Source organism: Helianthus annuus, chromosome 2 (assembly GCF_002127325.2).
Source record: "Helianthus annuus cultivar XRQ/B chromosome 2, HanXRQr2.0-SUNRISE, whole genome shotgun sequence".
NCBI lineage: Eukaryota > Viridiplantae > Streptophyta > Magnoliopsida > Asterales > Asteraceae > Helianthus > Helianthus annuus.
Window position 1 is genome coordinate 160,244,559 of NC_035434.2, and position 17,365 is coordinate 160,261,923.

A 17,365-nucleotide genomic window follows, 5' to 3' on the forward strand; every position below is an offset into this window, starting at 1 on the left:
CCCCAAAGGCTTTAAGCAAACAAATCAAATTTTTAACGGGTCATCTTAACAATAATTAACCACTAATCGATTAAGGTCAAATGCCCGACCAAGCGGTATTCTACCGTACGGGGCGAGGTGGACCAAATTTTTTTTCATAAACGTAGATGCGTGTATTATAAACACATTTGTAAAAAAATTTAAAAAATGTCGTGTATGTAGTTTTGAGCACCGCAAGTTTGTGTTTACGGGTACCGTAAATCTTACCGGAAATTTACGGTACCCGTAAACACAAACTTGTGGTGCTCAAAACTACACACACGACATTTGTTTTTGATTTTTTTTTTACAAATGTGTTTATAATACACGCATCTACGTTTATGAAAAAAATTTGGTCCACTTCGCAGTTCTTACAACTCGAGGTGGTTCTTATTTTAGCGCAATTCTATATATATATATATTTAGAAATTTCTAATTTTTTTTTAACTCTTTATTGTTTTTTATAATTTATCAAAAACGTGTAAAATATACCCTACCCCCCATTAAAAACCCGTGTTGTCCTCAACTCTATGTTCGGGAAATTCAGACGAATTTCCCCACACTTGTTTCGAACACAAGTTAAAATGGAACGGACTTTATTCAAAGCAAAACAAACTAAACTAAACATGTACAAACACCAAACCTGGGCCTCTTATGCTTCCTCGTCATCTAATGGGTGTAGAATGTAACCCACTTTGCCAAGCTCAAGATTATTTATGTTGTTGCCTTCTAAATACGGTTTGAGTCGATGCCCATTCACCGTTTGTTGTTTATTGGTTTGCTCATCTTGAATATCGACATCTCCAAATCTTCCCACTCTTCGGATTACGTAAGGACCCATCCATTTGCTCTTGAGTTTGCCCGCGAACATTTTCAACCTCGAATTGTACAACCACACCTTTTGACCCACTTCGAAGTTCTTCTTCCTTAGCTTTGCATCATGAACTTTCTTCGGTTTGTCTTTGTATGCGGATGCACATTCATAGGCTTCGTCTCTAATCTCCTCAATCTCATTCAATTGCAACTTCCTTACTCGACCCGCTTCATCATAATCCGCATTAACAGTTTTGATGGCCCAATGCGCTCGATGTGCAAACTCCATTGGTAAATGGCACCCCTTTCCATACACCATCCGATAAGGGGTGTTACCAATTGGAGTTTTGTAGGCCGTCCGGTATGCCCACAACGCATCGTCAAGTTTAGTTGACCAATTTTACTATCCATTCTTACCGTCTTCATGATAATCTCTTTAATTTGACGGTTGGACTCTTCAACTTGTCCACTTGTTTGCGGATGGTATGGTGTAGCCACTCGGTGGTTCACATTATATCTTTTTAGCAATTTCCCAAAATTGAAATTCTTGAAATGTGAACCTCCATCACTTATTATCACCCTTGGCACACCGAATCGAACGAAGATGTAGGATTGCACAAACTTACATACAACGGAATGATCGTTGGCCCTTGTAGCAATAGCTTCTATCCACTTCGTAACATAGTCAACCGCAACCAATATGTACAAGAACCCATTTGAATTAGGAAACGGACCCATGAAATCTATTCCCCAAACATCAAATACCTCCACCACCAAGATTGGTTGTAAAGGCATTTCATCCCGCTTCGATATGCTTCCAACTTTTTGACAATTTATACAATTCTGGGCAAACTCACAAGAATCTTTGAAAATTGTGGGCCAATAAAACACACAGAATAACACCCGGTAACCCGTCTTGTTCCCACTAAAATGCCCTCCGCATGCCGATGAATGAGCATGGGTCAAAATCTCTAGTACTTCAGTTTCAGGAACACACCTTCTTATCACTTGATCGGGTCTGATTTTTAACAAATCCGGTTCATCCCAAATATATTGGTTTACTTGATTTAAAAATTGTTGTCGTCTCTTTTTCGTCCAATGATTCGGAATCGCACCCTTGGCCAAATAATTCACGTAGTGGGCATACCAAGGTGCAACGAAAGTAGAAACGACTAACAATTGCTCATCGGGAAACCGTTCATTAATCTCGCTTGGGTCATCAACACCTTCCAATGGGATCCGGGACAAATGATCCGCAACAACATTTTCACATCCCTTTTTGTCCCGAATCTCTAGATCGAACTCTTGCAACAAAAGCACCCAACGAATCAACCAGGGCTTTGCATCCTTCTTTTTCTATTAAATATCGGACCGCGCTATGATCCGAATACACGATCACCTTGCTCCCCCAAATGTATGATCTAAACTTGTCCAAGGCATACACCACCGCTAATAATTCTTTCTCGGTTGTGGTGTAATTCAGTTGCGCCTCGGACAAAGTTTTACTTGCATAATATATTACCACTGGCTTCTTATCAACTCTTTGACCCAAAATCGCTCCAATGGTCGTGTCGCTAGCATCACACATAATCTCAAATGGCTTCGACCAATCCGGTGGTTGCAAGATAGCAGCCTTCACCAACTGTTCCTTCAACACATGAAACGCTTGCATACATTCGTCAGTAAAATCAAATGGAACATCTTTCAATAATAAATTACATAAAGGTTTTGTAATTACACTAAAACCCTTAATAAATCTTCTATAGAACCCCGCATGTCCCAAAAATGATCTCACCACCTTAACATTGTTTGGTGGGGGTAGAGATGAAATTACCTGAATTTTTGCTTTGTCTACCTCCATTCCCCGATCCGATATAACATGCCCTAACACAATACCTTCTTGAACCAAAAAATGGCTTTTTTTCCCAACTTAGCACCAAGTTTGTCTCAACACACCTTTTTAAAACTTTTTCCAATTCATCAAGACAAGAGTCAAAACTTGGGCCAAAGATGGAAAAATCATCCATAAACACTTCAAGAGACTCCCCGACCATGTCCGAAAAAATACTCATCATATATCTTTGAAATGTGGCCAGGGCGTTACATAGTCCAAATGGCATTCGCCGAAAAGCAAATGTACCATATGGACATGTAAACGTGGTTTTGTGTTGGTCGTCAGGGTGAATAGCAATTTGGTTATAACCCGAGTACCCATCAAAAAAACAATAGTATTTTTTACCTGAAAGTTTTTCAATTATTTGGTCAATGAAGGGTAACGGGAAATGGTCTTTGGAGGTAGCGGCGTTTAATTTTCTGTAATCAATGCAAACTCGCCACCCGGTGACTGGTCCCGTGGCAATTTGCTTGCCTTGTTCGTCATTAATTACCTGAATACCGGCCTTTTTAGGCACTGTCCGAAATGGGGTAGATAATCCCCGCATCCAACCGCTTGATTACTTCTTTCTTGACCACTTCTCTCAAGTTTGGGTTCAACCTTCTTTGTGTTTCACAGGTTGGCTTCGCATCTTCACTTGTAATGATTTTATGCATTACAATGGATGGACTAATACCTTTCAAGTTGGCTATCGTCCATCCAATTGCCGCCTTATTAGCCTTCAAAACCCGTATAAATTCCTCTTCTTGAGCTACCGCCAAATTAGAAGCAATGATCACAGGTAAGGTGTCATTCTCCCCCAAGAACGCTTATTTTAGATGTTTCGGTAGCTCTTTCAGTTCCACATTTGGTTGACACTCCAATGAAGGTTTTGTACCCGAATCAATTCCCACCGGTAAAGTTTTCGTTTGGTGGGTCCATGGCGGTCTTCCCTCTTTCACCGCAAGGGCCTCTTGTTCCTTCTCTTCCGTTTCCAACTCACATGCATGAACCTGAAAAGACACATCACATACACACGAACCCAAAATCTCTTCCTCGTACTCCTTTGGATTGTATCCATCTATGAAATCTTCTAGAAAACACTCATCACCATAAACATTAGCACCGTTAGTAAAAACATTTAATCTCATCTTCCTATTACCAAATGTCATGTCATGTCGACCCTACCATATCGACAATCAATAACGGCATGTGCGGTGTTCAAAAACGGCCGACCCAAAATAACATTTTGTTGTTGAATTGGGTCCGCGGATGAGTAATCTAACACAAGAAAATAAAAGGGATAATAAAATTCATCAACTTTAACTATCACATCCCGCACAATACCCTGAGGAAGTTTATGAGACAAATCGGCTAATACCACCGTTGTCTCGACCCGTTTCAATGGACCAAAGTCGTATTGGTCATATAACCCCCCCCCCCGTAAGATACTTACTTCGGCTCCAAGATCTAGTAACGCCCTTGCAGTTCGAAAATTTCCCACTTGAATATTGATAAGAGGCGTTCCCGGATCTTGTAGCTTTGGAGGAAGATCTCCTTTCAAGAACGCGTTTACCCACAACGTCAAGTCAACCAATTTAGGCACTTTTTGTTGCCTCTTTTGAGTACATAATTCTTTCAAAAACTTGGCGTAAGCGGGTACGTGTTTTATTGCTTCAAGTAGAGGAAGATTAATTTTAACTTGTTTGAAAACCTCCCACATTTCTTCCTTTTGAGGACCCGTTTTGAAATAAAATTTTTCTTATCCGGATCTAATAAAGCCGAGGGAAATGGTACTTGACTAGATCCCCCATCCTCATTTTTATTTTCTTTTTCTTTATTATTTTCGGGTTTTTCCAAATTGGGTTTTTTAGAAGAATTGTTAGATGTTTCATTTTATTCCTCACTCTCTTGACCCGTTATGTCATCAACCACCCCATCAACCAAAGTGCAGGATTGGTTTTGTACTCTTTCCCACTTCTCAAAACACTTACATGATGAATATTAACATTGTTACCTCTAGAAGTATTATGAGACGGGTTTACCTTAGTGTCGCTTGGTAATTGACCTTTATTTTTCTTCAAGTCCGCCACTTCGGTTGCGAGTTGACCCATTTGGGTGGTCAAAGTTTGAATTGCTTTATCACGGGCTTCATCCTTTTGTATGCGTGCATCATCCATTTGATTTCTATTTTGCATCTCCGCTTGCATGCTCTTTAACATATCCATCATCTCATTTCCACCCGAAGACGCCCCTTGCTCTTGACCCGTTTGATATTGCCTTTGGTACCCTTGATTGTTCCCACCTCGATATCCACTTTGATTGTTGTAAGGTTGGCGCGAACCAAAGTTACCTTGACTTCCTTGAAAATTCGGGTTTGCTTGACTTGAAGGGATCCCATACCGAAAATTTGGGTGGTTTCTCAACCCGGGGTGGTAAGTGTTAGAATTCATATTGTAGTTTCTACCACCCCCTACTTAACCTTGCACAGCATGAACCTCTTCATATTGCCCTTCACCACCTTGGTAATTTTCAGCCGCATGTCCTATTTCATTTCAAATAGCACAAACAACATAAATTTGGTTAGAGGTTTGAACATTACCATCGTCTACCGCATGCACTTGAGTTCGGGTAATAACCGGTCGTGCTCTCCTTGATGCTTGAGCTTTTCTTTTTGATGTAATTGCCATTTGCTCCAAAAACTCCCAATCATCATGCTCGTAGTTTATGCCAAAAGTCCCATTTGTGATGGACATTAAATGCGAGCATCTTCAGCACTTAACCCCTCGTGGAAAACATTCATCAATTCCCAAAGTTCAATCCCATGACGAGGGCAATTCTTGATCATCATGTTGAAACGCTCAAAGGCCTCATGAAACATTTCACCTTGTTGTTGTTGAAAACTCCTTAACCCCTTCCTAGCATCATTAGTCTTTTGAGCGGTGTAAAATTCATCTAAAAATATTTGTTGCATCTCCACCCAAGTGTAAATAGATGTTGAAGGTAGAGTGTAGAACCACTTCTTTGCTTTGTCTTCCAAAGAAAATTGAAATAGTACAAGTTTGACATCATCGGCCGAAAATCCTTGACTCCCAAGAGTGTTGCAAATCGAGTCATAGGCCTCCAAATGAAAATAAGGCTCCTCCGTTGCTAGACCCTTATATTTCGTCAAACTTTGCAGTGAATTGGTTCTCACTTCAAAAGTTCTCCCTTCATTATTGTGAGGAATAACTACCGATGAAGGAATGTGAGTAATTACCGGCCTAAAATGCGCTTCAATGCCTCTCGCATGTTCTCTAAGATGTCTTCTTGGTACACCCAACCGACCCCTTGGACGAATAGGACCCATTGGTCTTTGTATAGGCCCTTGAGGTACATGTGGTTGAAATTGATGTTGTGGCATCGATGGGTGTTGAATTGGCCTTTGAAATTGTGGTTGTGCATTTTGTGGATGAACTTGTTGCAATGGTATAAGACGTTGCACTTGTGGCCTTGGTCGAATATTTTGTGGTATAAGTTGTTGTTGTGGAACTCCACCAACACTTGGCATTTGATGTGCAAAAAATGCAACATATAAATTACATCAATTGTGGCATAAAACTAACCCTTTTTTAGTACTAATGTTGGAAAAAGTGCATTTTTGTCTTCCTTTTGTGTTTTCAGGATTAAATGAGCTCAAATGAACAAAAGAAGCAAAAAGAGAGCTAAATCTAACATAAATACAAGAAAAGGAACAAAAGTGGCATGCCCGACCTCCCAACAGCATCTTCCCAAGCAAAACAAAGAAGACAGAAGACTGAACACGCCCCGTGCTCAGTGAGCACGGGGCCGTGCCCAAGTGCCAGTAGAAAAGACAAACCCATAGAAGCTTCTACTGCCCACCACGGGGCCATGCCCAGCGGACACGGGGGCGTGGTCAACTTCCTGTAGGCGCATTTGTTGTAATTGCGAATTACAATTAATGAAGAGAGAGAGAGTCAGATGGACACGGGGCCGTGCCCGAGCTTCTGTTCAGCCTATAAATAGGAGTGTTTGGAGCTCTTGCAACTCATCCCTTGGCACACCACCTCTCTCACACTTCACCCACCACCCACCACCACCATAACAGCATCATCCACAACCATCATCCATTGTCCATCATAGAGTGTGTGAGTCGTCTCGGGATCCAAGATTGATCGTAAGAGTTCTTGACAATCAAAGGCCATGTTTGCCTAAGTCTCTTACATCACTTGGTGAAGACAACTGTTTAGTGTAATACTTTTTATTTTTAATCTTTTGCACTTTTTAATTGGTTTCGTATTAATGATTTTAATTACTAGTTTTTTATGTTGAAGGTGATTCTTCCTTATCGTTTGTCTGTGGTGTCTTGGCATTATTTTACTGTCTATATAAAATAAAAGATGTTCACCATTCATATCTCCACGGTCTATATGGAGGTATGCTGGCTACCTGGTCAGGGGTTAAGGGAATGTTTTGGTAAGAGTCTTGCCATTGTTCAGTGTATAGATCCTGCAAAGGACCTGGGTCAAATTTAGTAGGACCTCCTTCAATACCCAAAGGTATTGGATGGCGGGGGTCCAAACTCTTTAATCCCCTCACAAGTTAAACTACTATTAAAACTTTAACCCAGCTACTTAGGACTGTATCCCTGCTGACTTAGACTACTTAGCTGAGGGTAACGTCGCCTTCAAAAGAGGGGCCTACCACATTATGCATTAATAACTTAATTAATTATATTTCAATAATCCGACCCTTTAGAATTGTATCCTTGCTGACTCAAAACTACTGGGTTGAGGGTAACGTCGCCATCAAAAGAGGGGTCTACTACAATAACTAAGATAATCTCTTAAACAAGTGCAAAAGTGCGAAAATAATCAAAGGTTACACTACACACGAGTCGGATCCAAGTGATTCATCTTGTCTATATGTTTTTGTTTTTATTTTATTTTTCAGCATTTTAGTTAGTTTTATTTTTCTAGTTTAAAATCTTTTTCTAACATTTTGGTTTGATTAGATGTTGAGGATAAACCGGTACTAAAAGCTCTTGTGTCCTTGGACGACCTCGGTATCTTACCAACACTATACTACGTCCACGATGGGTGCACTTGCCCATATGTGTGTTTAGTGTTAGTAAATATCGTGTTTTATAAATTTAAAACTTGGCTGAAAAGTGTAAAAGGGCTTAAAATATATACCTAAAATATAACACACTTCATGCACATCAAGTTTTTGGCGCCGCTGCCGGGGACACAAAGATTTTAAGAAAGTTAGGAATCAACGGCCTAATCATTTTTCAATTTTCTTTTTATTTTTTTAGGATTTTCCTAATTTTTCAGCTTCTGGAGAGCTCAGCATGGTCCGTGCCTGGTCGGACACGGGCCGTGCCCAGCAGTGTCACTGGCAGTTTTTATTTTCCGAGTTACAGATAGCTGAGCACGGGGCCGTGTCGGTGCAACACGGGGCCGTGTCCAACTTTCCAGTAACAGGGATCCGGAAAACAATCGCTATATCTCCGACCACGGGCCGTGTTCACTGAGCACGTGGCCGTGGTGAACTTCTTGACCAACATTCTTTTCTTTTTTATTGCAGTTCTTGGAACCGGACACCACGTCTGAACCTTCTACGTAGTGTATGAGCTCCAGTTCTAGTAGAGACATAAAAGAACCTCTAGAAAAACCCGAACGCTTTCTCAGAAAAAAGACTTAAAGCTAAAAACCAAGAAAAGGTTTCGGGGAACCCACTTCTAATGGCGGACCAACGTACCCTCATGGATTACCTACGACCCACCGTGGGTAATCTCGGCGCCGCTATCAATGCACCGAATGTTTTTGAAGCTAACAACTTCGAACTTCGGCCACATTTGATACAAATGCTTCAAAACTCTGCAACCTTCCATGGGCTTGCGGATGAGGATCCCTGTTGGGATTGAACCCTACCAGAGGAACAGATAATGTAAAGCCAAAACCGGATCACATCAGAGGACTATCAATAAGCAGCAGGTTACACTTTGCTCTCCCCTTGACAGTGGTTATCTAACAGCTGATGGATCTTAAGTGCTGCTCAACTACAACAACTGATAAACCAAACTCTGATGATTATCCAACGACTGCTGAAGACAAACACTGATGCTCTATCTACTGCTGTTTCCTTAGTACTGCTGAAGACTCAAAGCACTGCTCTCTCAAAGACTGATCACCTTTGAAGAATGCACTGAAGATTTAACATCTGTGCTCAGGCTACAACAGTGGAACGTGAAGCAGTAGTTTTCCTTAGTTTTGCTTTCTACTACTTATCAGATGTACATGTCAGTAGCTTGTATAGAACAATGTTTATAGTTTGTTAGGTCGTTAGATGTCACTATCATGGTGACGTCAGCTGAAGCTCATCAGTAGTTTGGTTTGCCTATAAATATGACAGTATTCTGTACTGTTATACTTGATCGTTTTGAGTGAGTTCTTCTCCTCAATTCAATCCTTTCATCTTGTGCGACCAGCTCTGGTGTATCAGGCTGAGGGGGAGTTTAGATTGTAAGCTTGCATTGTAATCTTTTGCTTTTATGTAAATCTTTTGACTCAATGAAAGCAATTGTTTATCAATCTATACTTTCCTTTGATTGTGTTTACGAAGTTTGCTACTCATTTCCGCTGCACTTAGTATTCGTTTTATGCAAACAAACACAATCATGACGGCCCCAGATCCTAACAATTGGTATTAGAGCTTGGACAGTCAAATTCGATCTAACAATCAATTTGACATAACAGTTCAGCTCAAAATTTATTGATACTAAGGTTGGTTGTATTCAGTTGAAAAACAGAGTAAAGAGTGAATCATGGTCAAAATGGTTATTCAGATACTCTGTAAATCAACCAAGATGTCATATGACACACAAATCTCACACAACAAGTGTTATCATGCCTATGTCACTCATAGTTTTCAGATCTGCAAAATATCTGATAAAATTATGGGTTTGTTCGATGTTTTCAAAATTGATTTCAATTGTTGTTTCGATATCTGTGATGTTTTCAATAAACACTAAAGTATGCACCTCAGTTCAGCAGAACTTGTGTTCATTTAAAACACTAGTATACTGCAGACATAGAAAAGAGGGAAATAAAACTTTAGTCAAAATCTCTCATGTGCTCAAAGGCAGGTTGAGTACCTTCAAAAGGACCAAATCAACTTTGTCCAAAACACATTGAGAAAATAAGGTGTCAAAACAGTCCTAATCATAGGTAATGTGAGATCTGTAATAAAACATGATCGAATATGGTCAGATCTCTCAAAACATTACTTCAAAGTGATCATGGACAAAGCATGTTCAAAATATAATCTCCTAGTGAGTATTTCTGAACATGTGAATAAACAGGGTAAAAAGGGAAAAGGAAAATGAACAAATCTCGAAGTGTTGCTATCTTAAAAATTTTGAAATCAAAAGAAAAGAGTATAAGCATAAAACACTCTTGAGGTTACAGTTGGGTAAAACAATGAAGTCATGCAACTGTGTGCATTCATCAATACAGGAATTGTTCAGGTAACAATGGCATCTCCAGTGATAGCTCTTAAAAGAAAGATTTACAATCAATTGTCAAGAAAATGACCCCAAACTATGGTCAAAATAACTTGAGAATGATAGATCATGAACCTAATTGAAAAGTTGTCAGATCCTTTTATTTTTCAAAACTTCCTTTAATTTTTCTTAAGGTGTTTTTCTCTAAATAAAACCAGATATATTTTACTTTTTATAAAATATATTTTGTATTTTTACTCTTTTTTGATAGTAAAAGTTCATCTCTGGTCAGGATGTAATTTCCTAATTTTTTTTTTGTGAAATTACTGTCCTTAAAACTGGTCAAAAGGAAATGACACTCATATCAAGGTCGTGTTATGCTCAAGTTTGGTTACCACTGATCAAAAATTGTTTGCAAATTGATTGTGAACTACTAGACACTCATGTTCTAGTTCAAGTAATTAGACACAAAATGAGTAGTTTTAGTAGAAAAGTCTTCATCATCTGAGATGCTAAACCACTGTCTAAAAAAAAAATAGACAGTTGGCAAAACCTTGAACAAAATTTCTGAAGTTTACTGATGACAATTTAATCTTAATATTTTACATCTAAAATGTATTTTGTTAAGAATAGCATCTCTAGTGCTCAACAAATGTTAGACAAGATACTGTGCTTTCACAAAGCAAAAATCACGTTCTACATCTGAACAAACAGATGCTAACATTATTTGTCAAAAGTTGAAACACTGCTGCACTATCAGTTGTTGAAACAATTTTATCTTCTACCACTGTTGTTCCTTAAATGCTGTTGTGCCTCAACATCTGTTCTCTAAAGCCTGTCCACTGCTGAGAGTCAACCTCTGCTTCTCCAAAACACTGATGTTTAAAATCTTTGTTTCATCCACTGTTACATCCATTGTTTCATTTTATTATCGTTGTAACTACTGACGCTTGATCCATCAGTAGTTGTTAAAATAACTGTCTTCCATTATTTTCCATTCCATCAGATGTTTAACACGTGGTCAGTTTTTAGCCTTCAGATCAAAATAACCGCTGCCACATCAGCAATCACTTTTTCCCTAAATAAAACCCTGATTAAATCCAAACAGATGATTACACTGTCGAATTGAATTCCAAACATTCTCTTCACAAAGCAGTTTCCCTCTCATAACTCCAAAAATCTTCTTCGATCTTCTTCATAAAAATGACGAAACCAAAATCGAAGCCATCTGCAAAACCCAAACCAAAATCAAAACCATCATCTTCTTCCACAACAGCAGAGGCCACTCAAATGGCTGCTGTAACCACGGAGATTCGTTACAAAGCTCCACACAACTATGTAGGTATTCTCACAAAACCTACCGATAACCACACTTTCGACTCCATCCTTGACATCCTTTCTGCATCAAAGTACAAAACTTTGATAACAGCAGACGCTCCTATTTACCTTGATACCCAGAGAGAGTTCTGGAAAAATGCCACCCTTGAGAAACAAGGAGATAGCATCGCCGCCATCAACTCCTCGATACAGGGTAAGAAGGTAAAAATTTCTCCAAAATCCATCTCTGAAATCTTTAAACTCGATGATTTAAATGGAAAAACCTCATTTACAAAAGACGAGTTGGTAAAGGATTTCATGAACAGGGGCTATGCAGAACAACCAAATAGGGATACTCTTCAAAAGGGTTACTTCCCTTCTGCACCCAGATTTTTATTCCACACACTGCTCATGTGTGTTTCTAATAAAACAACGTCTTTTAATGAGATACCAACAAAAATCAATGCCTGGGGTATGCAATTTTAAACGATAAAAACTATAACTACTCCCAGGAAATATTTGACGATTTGGTAAAGAACGTTGATAATAAAGCATTTCTGCTCTTTCCAAGATTTCTAAGCTACTATTTTGAACAAAAATTTGTAGAGAAAGATGCAGAATTGCCCAAACAAGGTGTCTCATTCAAAATAAACTGTTTAACAATTGAAACATTTTCAAGAATGATGGCACCAATAAAATTAAAAACAAAGGAGGCTGAGCAGGTTCTAGAAACTGCTACTGATCCTCAAGCAACCATTGTTGAGCCCACTACTCCAGGTGATCAAAGTAGCACACCCACTGCTTTGAAACCAACACCTGTCACCAAAAAGACCAAAAGAAAAACATCCAGAAAACCCACCAAACCCACACCAATGGCAACTCTGGAAGATGAGATCCCAGAGTCAATGCCAGTGACAACACAAAAGTTACAAGAAACCACTGCTGCTACTTCCTCACAGTAGTTGGAAGAAAGATCTCAACCCCAACCTAATACTCCTCCTGCATCCTCACAAAAGGATCAGGTTGTAAGCACAGGGACACCAAATTATGAAGCACTGTATCCACTCGGATCCATCTTCCACAGTCCTGATCCCAAGGACATGTCTCTTTCAACACCCATACCCTCACCAATCATATTGCCACAATTAATAATACCCCTGTTGCATGCAGTTGATATGGCACATACACAAACCAGTTCCTCTCTATCACCTATTACTGAGAGTATACCTCCACAAGTGACTGGGTCTGATGCTCATACCTCTGCTAACCTAGCAACAGCTGAGGAGGTTACACCCCCTGAGTTACAAGTAACTCTCGGTGGTAGTTCAAGTGGAGCAGCAACTACAACTGATGGATCAACAGATCTTCAGTTGGACAGTTGTTACATTACTAAGACTCCATTGAAGGCAATTTCTTCCATGGCAACATCAGTAACCACCAGCAAGTTATCTTTAATTGCTGGTAACATCAAAGGTTTATCGGTTGCTGAAGAAAGAAGTCCCCAGTACCAAGAAAAAGGGGCATCAATGGATGATTTTTGGGACTCTGTTCCTAAGTCAGACATTGATACAACCACCACTGGTGGGGATTCAGATGATCCTGTTAATTCAGGTGATGATTCAAAATACAATGAATTGACGGCCAGAGTTGAAAATCTGGAATCTTCTGTTGCCGAGATAAAAGATATCGTGCAGCAGCTGTTAGAAGCTCAAAAAGCCCAATCAACTGTTCCTCCTGCTCAAGCACCTGCTCCATAAGCATTTGCTGCAAATGAGCTTTGGAATATCTTCCAGCCCATGCTTGAACAACAGCAACAAATGGCTGCTAAAAAGCATGCTAATCAAGTACAAATGCTGACCAACATGGTGGAATCTCGGTTCAAAGACACTCAAGCAGACATCAAGGCTATAAAAGCTAGCATACAAAAGACTGCTCAGAGTGAGAAAGTTCCATCTGCCATCTTCTTCATGGATACACCCCTGGCAGATAATGCCAAAAAGGGGGAGAAAATGAAGCTGAAAAATAAAGGTATAGAAGATGGGATATACAGTGAACCAGAAAAACCCAAAACCTCAAAAACTTCAATAGCTGATACAACAGTAGTTACAAAAACTGCTGTCAGTAGCTAAACAGCTGCCATTACATCAACACACACACCTCCAACACACACAACTACTGTTCCAACACACACCACCACAACTACTGCTCCACCACCATCATCACCTGTGTCTACAACACAAAAACCACCACTACCATCACAAACAACCAAACCTTCATCGCCCCCTGCTAAAAGGCAGAAGACAACAGATGTTATAACATCTGTTGTAATGACAACGGGAGTTGAAGCACCAGTTGTTTCAACATCTGTTAGTCAACCACTGATCACCCTTGAAACAACTGCCACAATAACCCCTGCTCAAAAGCAGAAGACATCTGCTGATACATCAGCAGTTGTAATGACAACAGCAGTTGAGACACTGGTTGTTTCAACAGTTGTTAGTCAACCATCCACCACTGCTCTATCTTTTCCTATATCTCAACCTAAGCTCTTTGGCAGAAAAAGAAAGCCAATTACTGCCGAGGAAGGGATACATGATCCAAATGCTGAAAAATATCCACTAGAGCTTGAAGCCATCAAAAATGAGATGAGGCAGTTTTATACAGAACCAGATCCCTCAAAAAGAAAATTATCCTCACTCATAGGCTATATAGCTCCAGAAGATATAAATGATTATCTCAAGATAAAGGCAAGGCAAGCTAGAGTTAAAGCTAAGATTGACAGTGAAAATGAAAGGCTAAGCGAAGAAGGCATTGCTAATAGACTGGAGTTCTACCTTGCAAAGGTTAAGCAGATAGAAGAATTTGCACAAGAGCTAGACAAAGAAAAGGTTGATCAAAAGAAGAAGTTGAGAGAACAACTTCTAGCCTTCATCATGAAAGAAAAGTTCTATCCTGCTGAAGAACAACAGTTTAAAGAATGGCCTTTAGTAGCTTTATAGCATGAGGCTGAAAGGATCCAAAGAATCAAGAATGATCTTTCAAAGAAAAAGAATGCTCCAAACTGGAGTAAGTACAAAAAGCTCATTGCTGACCTCACTGCTGAATATAAAGGAAAGAAAAAGGAGCTAGTGGATGCTAAGGTGGACACTGCTGAAGCCATATCAAAATGGTCTAGGTAGCAAACTGATGAAGCCTATGAGAGGTTGAAGAAAAGGAAGAAGAGAGAACAAATGATGAAGCTAGAACAACAAATTGAAAGCCTCAAAACAATGCTAAAATCAGCAGACAACCTTACTCTTGTGACAAACCAAGAAGAAGGTAAACAGCTGTCTAACAAGGAGGTCAAGGAAAAGGAAGCAGAGTATCTCAAAGACACCATCATGAAAATGGGTCTAAAAGAAAATAGCTCAGCAAGAATTCAAAACCTTTTTAAGAAGGTATTAAACAGTCCTGCATCCCCAAACAATGCAACATGCATGATAGAAAAAGAAAAACAAGAGCTTACTGGACAAGAAGCTGCAGAAGACATAACTGCAGCAAACAAAGTCATTGAAGAAGCTTTCAAAAGAATGTCTGAGAGTTTGCATGTGTTTTCAAGGCCATCATCCCTCAACTCATCTGATAATAAATCTCTCCCAAGAAACCCATTGGATTCAAAAATACTAAAGTGGAAGTCTGATCAAAAGACCCACGTATTGACTTTGCTCAGATCCAATGGTGAGGTGAAGCACATATCAAGGAAAGAAGCACTAGGCCTTAGTGTTGAAGATTTGCAGGATCTCCTAGAGCTTTCACTGTGCAGGGATAAAGATGACCAGAGTGCCAAAGATTTTGAAGCTGAATTTAAGGAACAAGCTAAGGCACTCTTGATGAGTAATAAAGGTCCTGAATAATGAAGGGTTTTGGCATTATCTGTTCCAGGGGGAGATTGTTGGGATTGAACCCTACCAGTAGAACAGATAATGTAAAGCCAAAACCGGATCACATCAGTGGACTATCAATAAGCACCAGGTTACACTTTGCTCTCCCCTTGACAGTGGTTATCTAACAGCTGATGGATCTTAAGTGCTGCTCAACTACAACAACTGATAAACCAAACTCTGATGATTATCCAACGACTGCTGAAGACAAACAGTGATGCTCTATCTACTGCTGTTTCCTAAGTACTGCTGAAGACTCAAAGCACTGCTCTCTCAAAGACTGTTCACCTTTGAAGAATGCACTGAAGATTCAACATCTGTGCTCAGGCTACAACAGTGGAACGTGAAGCAGTAGTTTTCCTTAGTTTTGCTTTCTACTACTTATCAGATGTTACATGTCAGTAGCTTGTATAGAACAGTGTTTATAGTTTGTTAGGTCGTTAGATGTCACTATCATGGTGACGTTAGCTGAAGCTCATCAGTAGTTTGGTTTGCCTATAAATATGACAGTATTCTGTACTGTTATACTTGATTGTTTGAGTGAGTTCTTCTCCTCAATTCAATCCTTTCATCTTGTGCAACCAGCTCTGGTGTATCAGGCTGAGGGGGAGTTTAGATTGTAAGCTTGCATTGTAATCTTTTGCTTTTATGTAAATCTTTTGACTCAATGAAAAGCAATTGTTTATCAATCTATACTTTCCTTTGATTGTGTTTACAAAGTTTGCTACTCATTTCCGCTGCACTTAGTATTCGTTTTATGCAAACAAACACAATCATGACGGCCCCAGATCCTAACAATCCCCATCTACATATTACTAATTTCTTATAAATATGTGATACATTTCGGATCAATGGAGCATCAAATGACGACATCCGCCTTCGCATGTTTCCATTTTCACTAAAAGACCGAGCAAAAGCTTGGCTCAACGCCCTCCCAGTTGGCTCGGTAAACACCTGGGATGAACTAGCCCAAAAATTTCTATATAAGTATTTCCCTCCCGCTAAAACGGCTAAATTAGTGACTGAAATTAATACATATTCACAAGAGGATGGGGAATCCTTATATGAAACTTGGGAAAGGTTCAAAGAGCTATTGCGAAAGTGTCCTCATCACGGTCTTGCGGTGTGGCAACAAGTATCAACTTTCTACAATGGGTTGTTACCACACACAAGACAAACACTTGTCTCTAGCTCTGGGGGACTTTTAGGTAATCACCGCCCACATGAAATATATAATCAAATCGAGGAAATTGCTCAAACCAATTTTCAGTGGCACACTCCCCGAGGCAATAAGTCTATTGCCCCGGGCGGCCATAAGGTTGATGAAAGCACTTCTTTACAAGCCCAAATCGAGGCCCTTTCTTCAAAAATTAAAAAGTTAGAAATGACAAAAACAGTCTCGGTTATGGCTTGTGAAGGGTGTGGTGGGCCACACGAAAATTGGAGTTGTATGAAAGAAACAGATGATCAATCCGAATCGGTGAACTACATTGACAATAGACCTAGGCCGTCGGGTTCTCCAACAGGTACCTACAACCAAGGATGGCGTAACCACCTTAACCTTGGTTGGAGAGAACCCGGCAATAGTAATAACCTACAAACTCTAAATCAACGAACAAACTTTCAACAACCAAGAAATGAGTCACAAAATTTCCCTCAACAACAAGGTGGATGAGAAAGGCTTGAAGATACTATATCTCGCCTCATCTCCGACACTGAAAAGAAAAACTCGGATGGGTTTCAACAATTGGAATCAAATTTTAGAAATCAACAAGCTAGTATACAAAACACTGAAAGACAAATAAATCAACTAGCTCAAAATTTCTCCGAGAGACCACAAGGCGCGTTACCAAGTAATACCGAAACAAACCCAAAAGCACAAGTTCGTCTCATAACATTAAGAAACCGTACCGTGGG

At 39.7% G+C, this 17,365-nt stretch overlaps 1 protein-coding gene and 2 non-coding genes across 3 annotated transcripts; 1 reads left to right on the forward strand and 2 right to left on the reverse strand.

Moving 5' to 3' along the window:
- Positions 1–670: 670 nt before the first annotated feature.
- Positions 671–1,626, reverse strand: LOC110934124. Its single transcript, XM_022177314.1, has 2 exons — positions 1,249–1,626; positions 671–1,135 (listed from the first exon to the last, which is right to left on the reverse strand). Exons 1-2 carry the CDS (start codon positions 1,624–1,626, stop codon positions 671–673), a joined length of 843 nt encoding a protein of 280 aa, XP_022033006.1.
- A 3,897-nt stretch (positions 1,627–5,523) lies between these two features.
- On the forward strand, positions 5,524–5,629 carry LOC118489862. Its single transcript, XR_004887875.1, has one exon. It is a non-coding gene; the product is annotated as a small nucleolar RNA R71 (small nucleolar RNA).
- A 10,831-nt stretch (positions 5,630–16,460) lies between these two features.
- LOC118489837 lies at positions 16,461–16,567 on the reverse strand. The gene has a single exon (XR_004887850.1). It is a non-coding gene; the product is annotated as a small nucleolar RNA R71 (small nucleolar RNA).
- Between the last annotated feature and the right edge of the window lie 798 nt (positions 16,568–17,365).

Excerpts from the sequence above, each read along its gene's own strand:
- LOC110934124 (XM_022177314.1), bottom strand. The coding sequence starts at position 1,626 with ATGCCTTTACAACCAATCTTGGTGGTGGAGGTATTTGATGTTTGGGGA. Across the intron at positions 1,136-1,248 it reads AAGAGATTATCATGAAGACG|GGGTGCCATTTACCAATGGA; the intron begins GTAAGAATGGAT and ends GTGTATGGAAAG.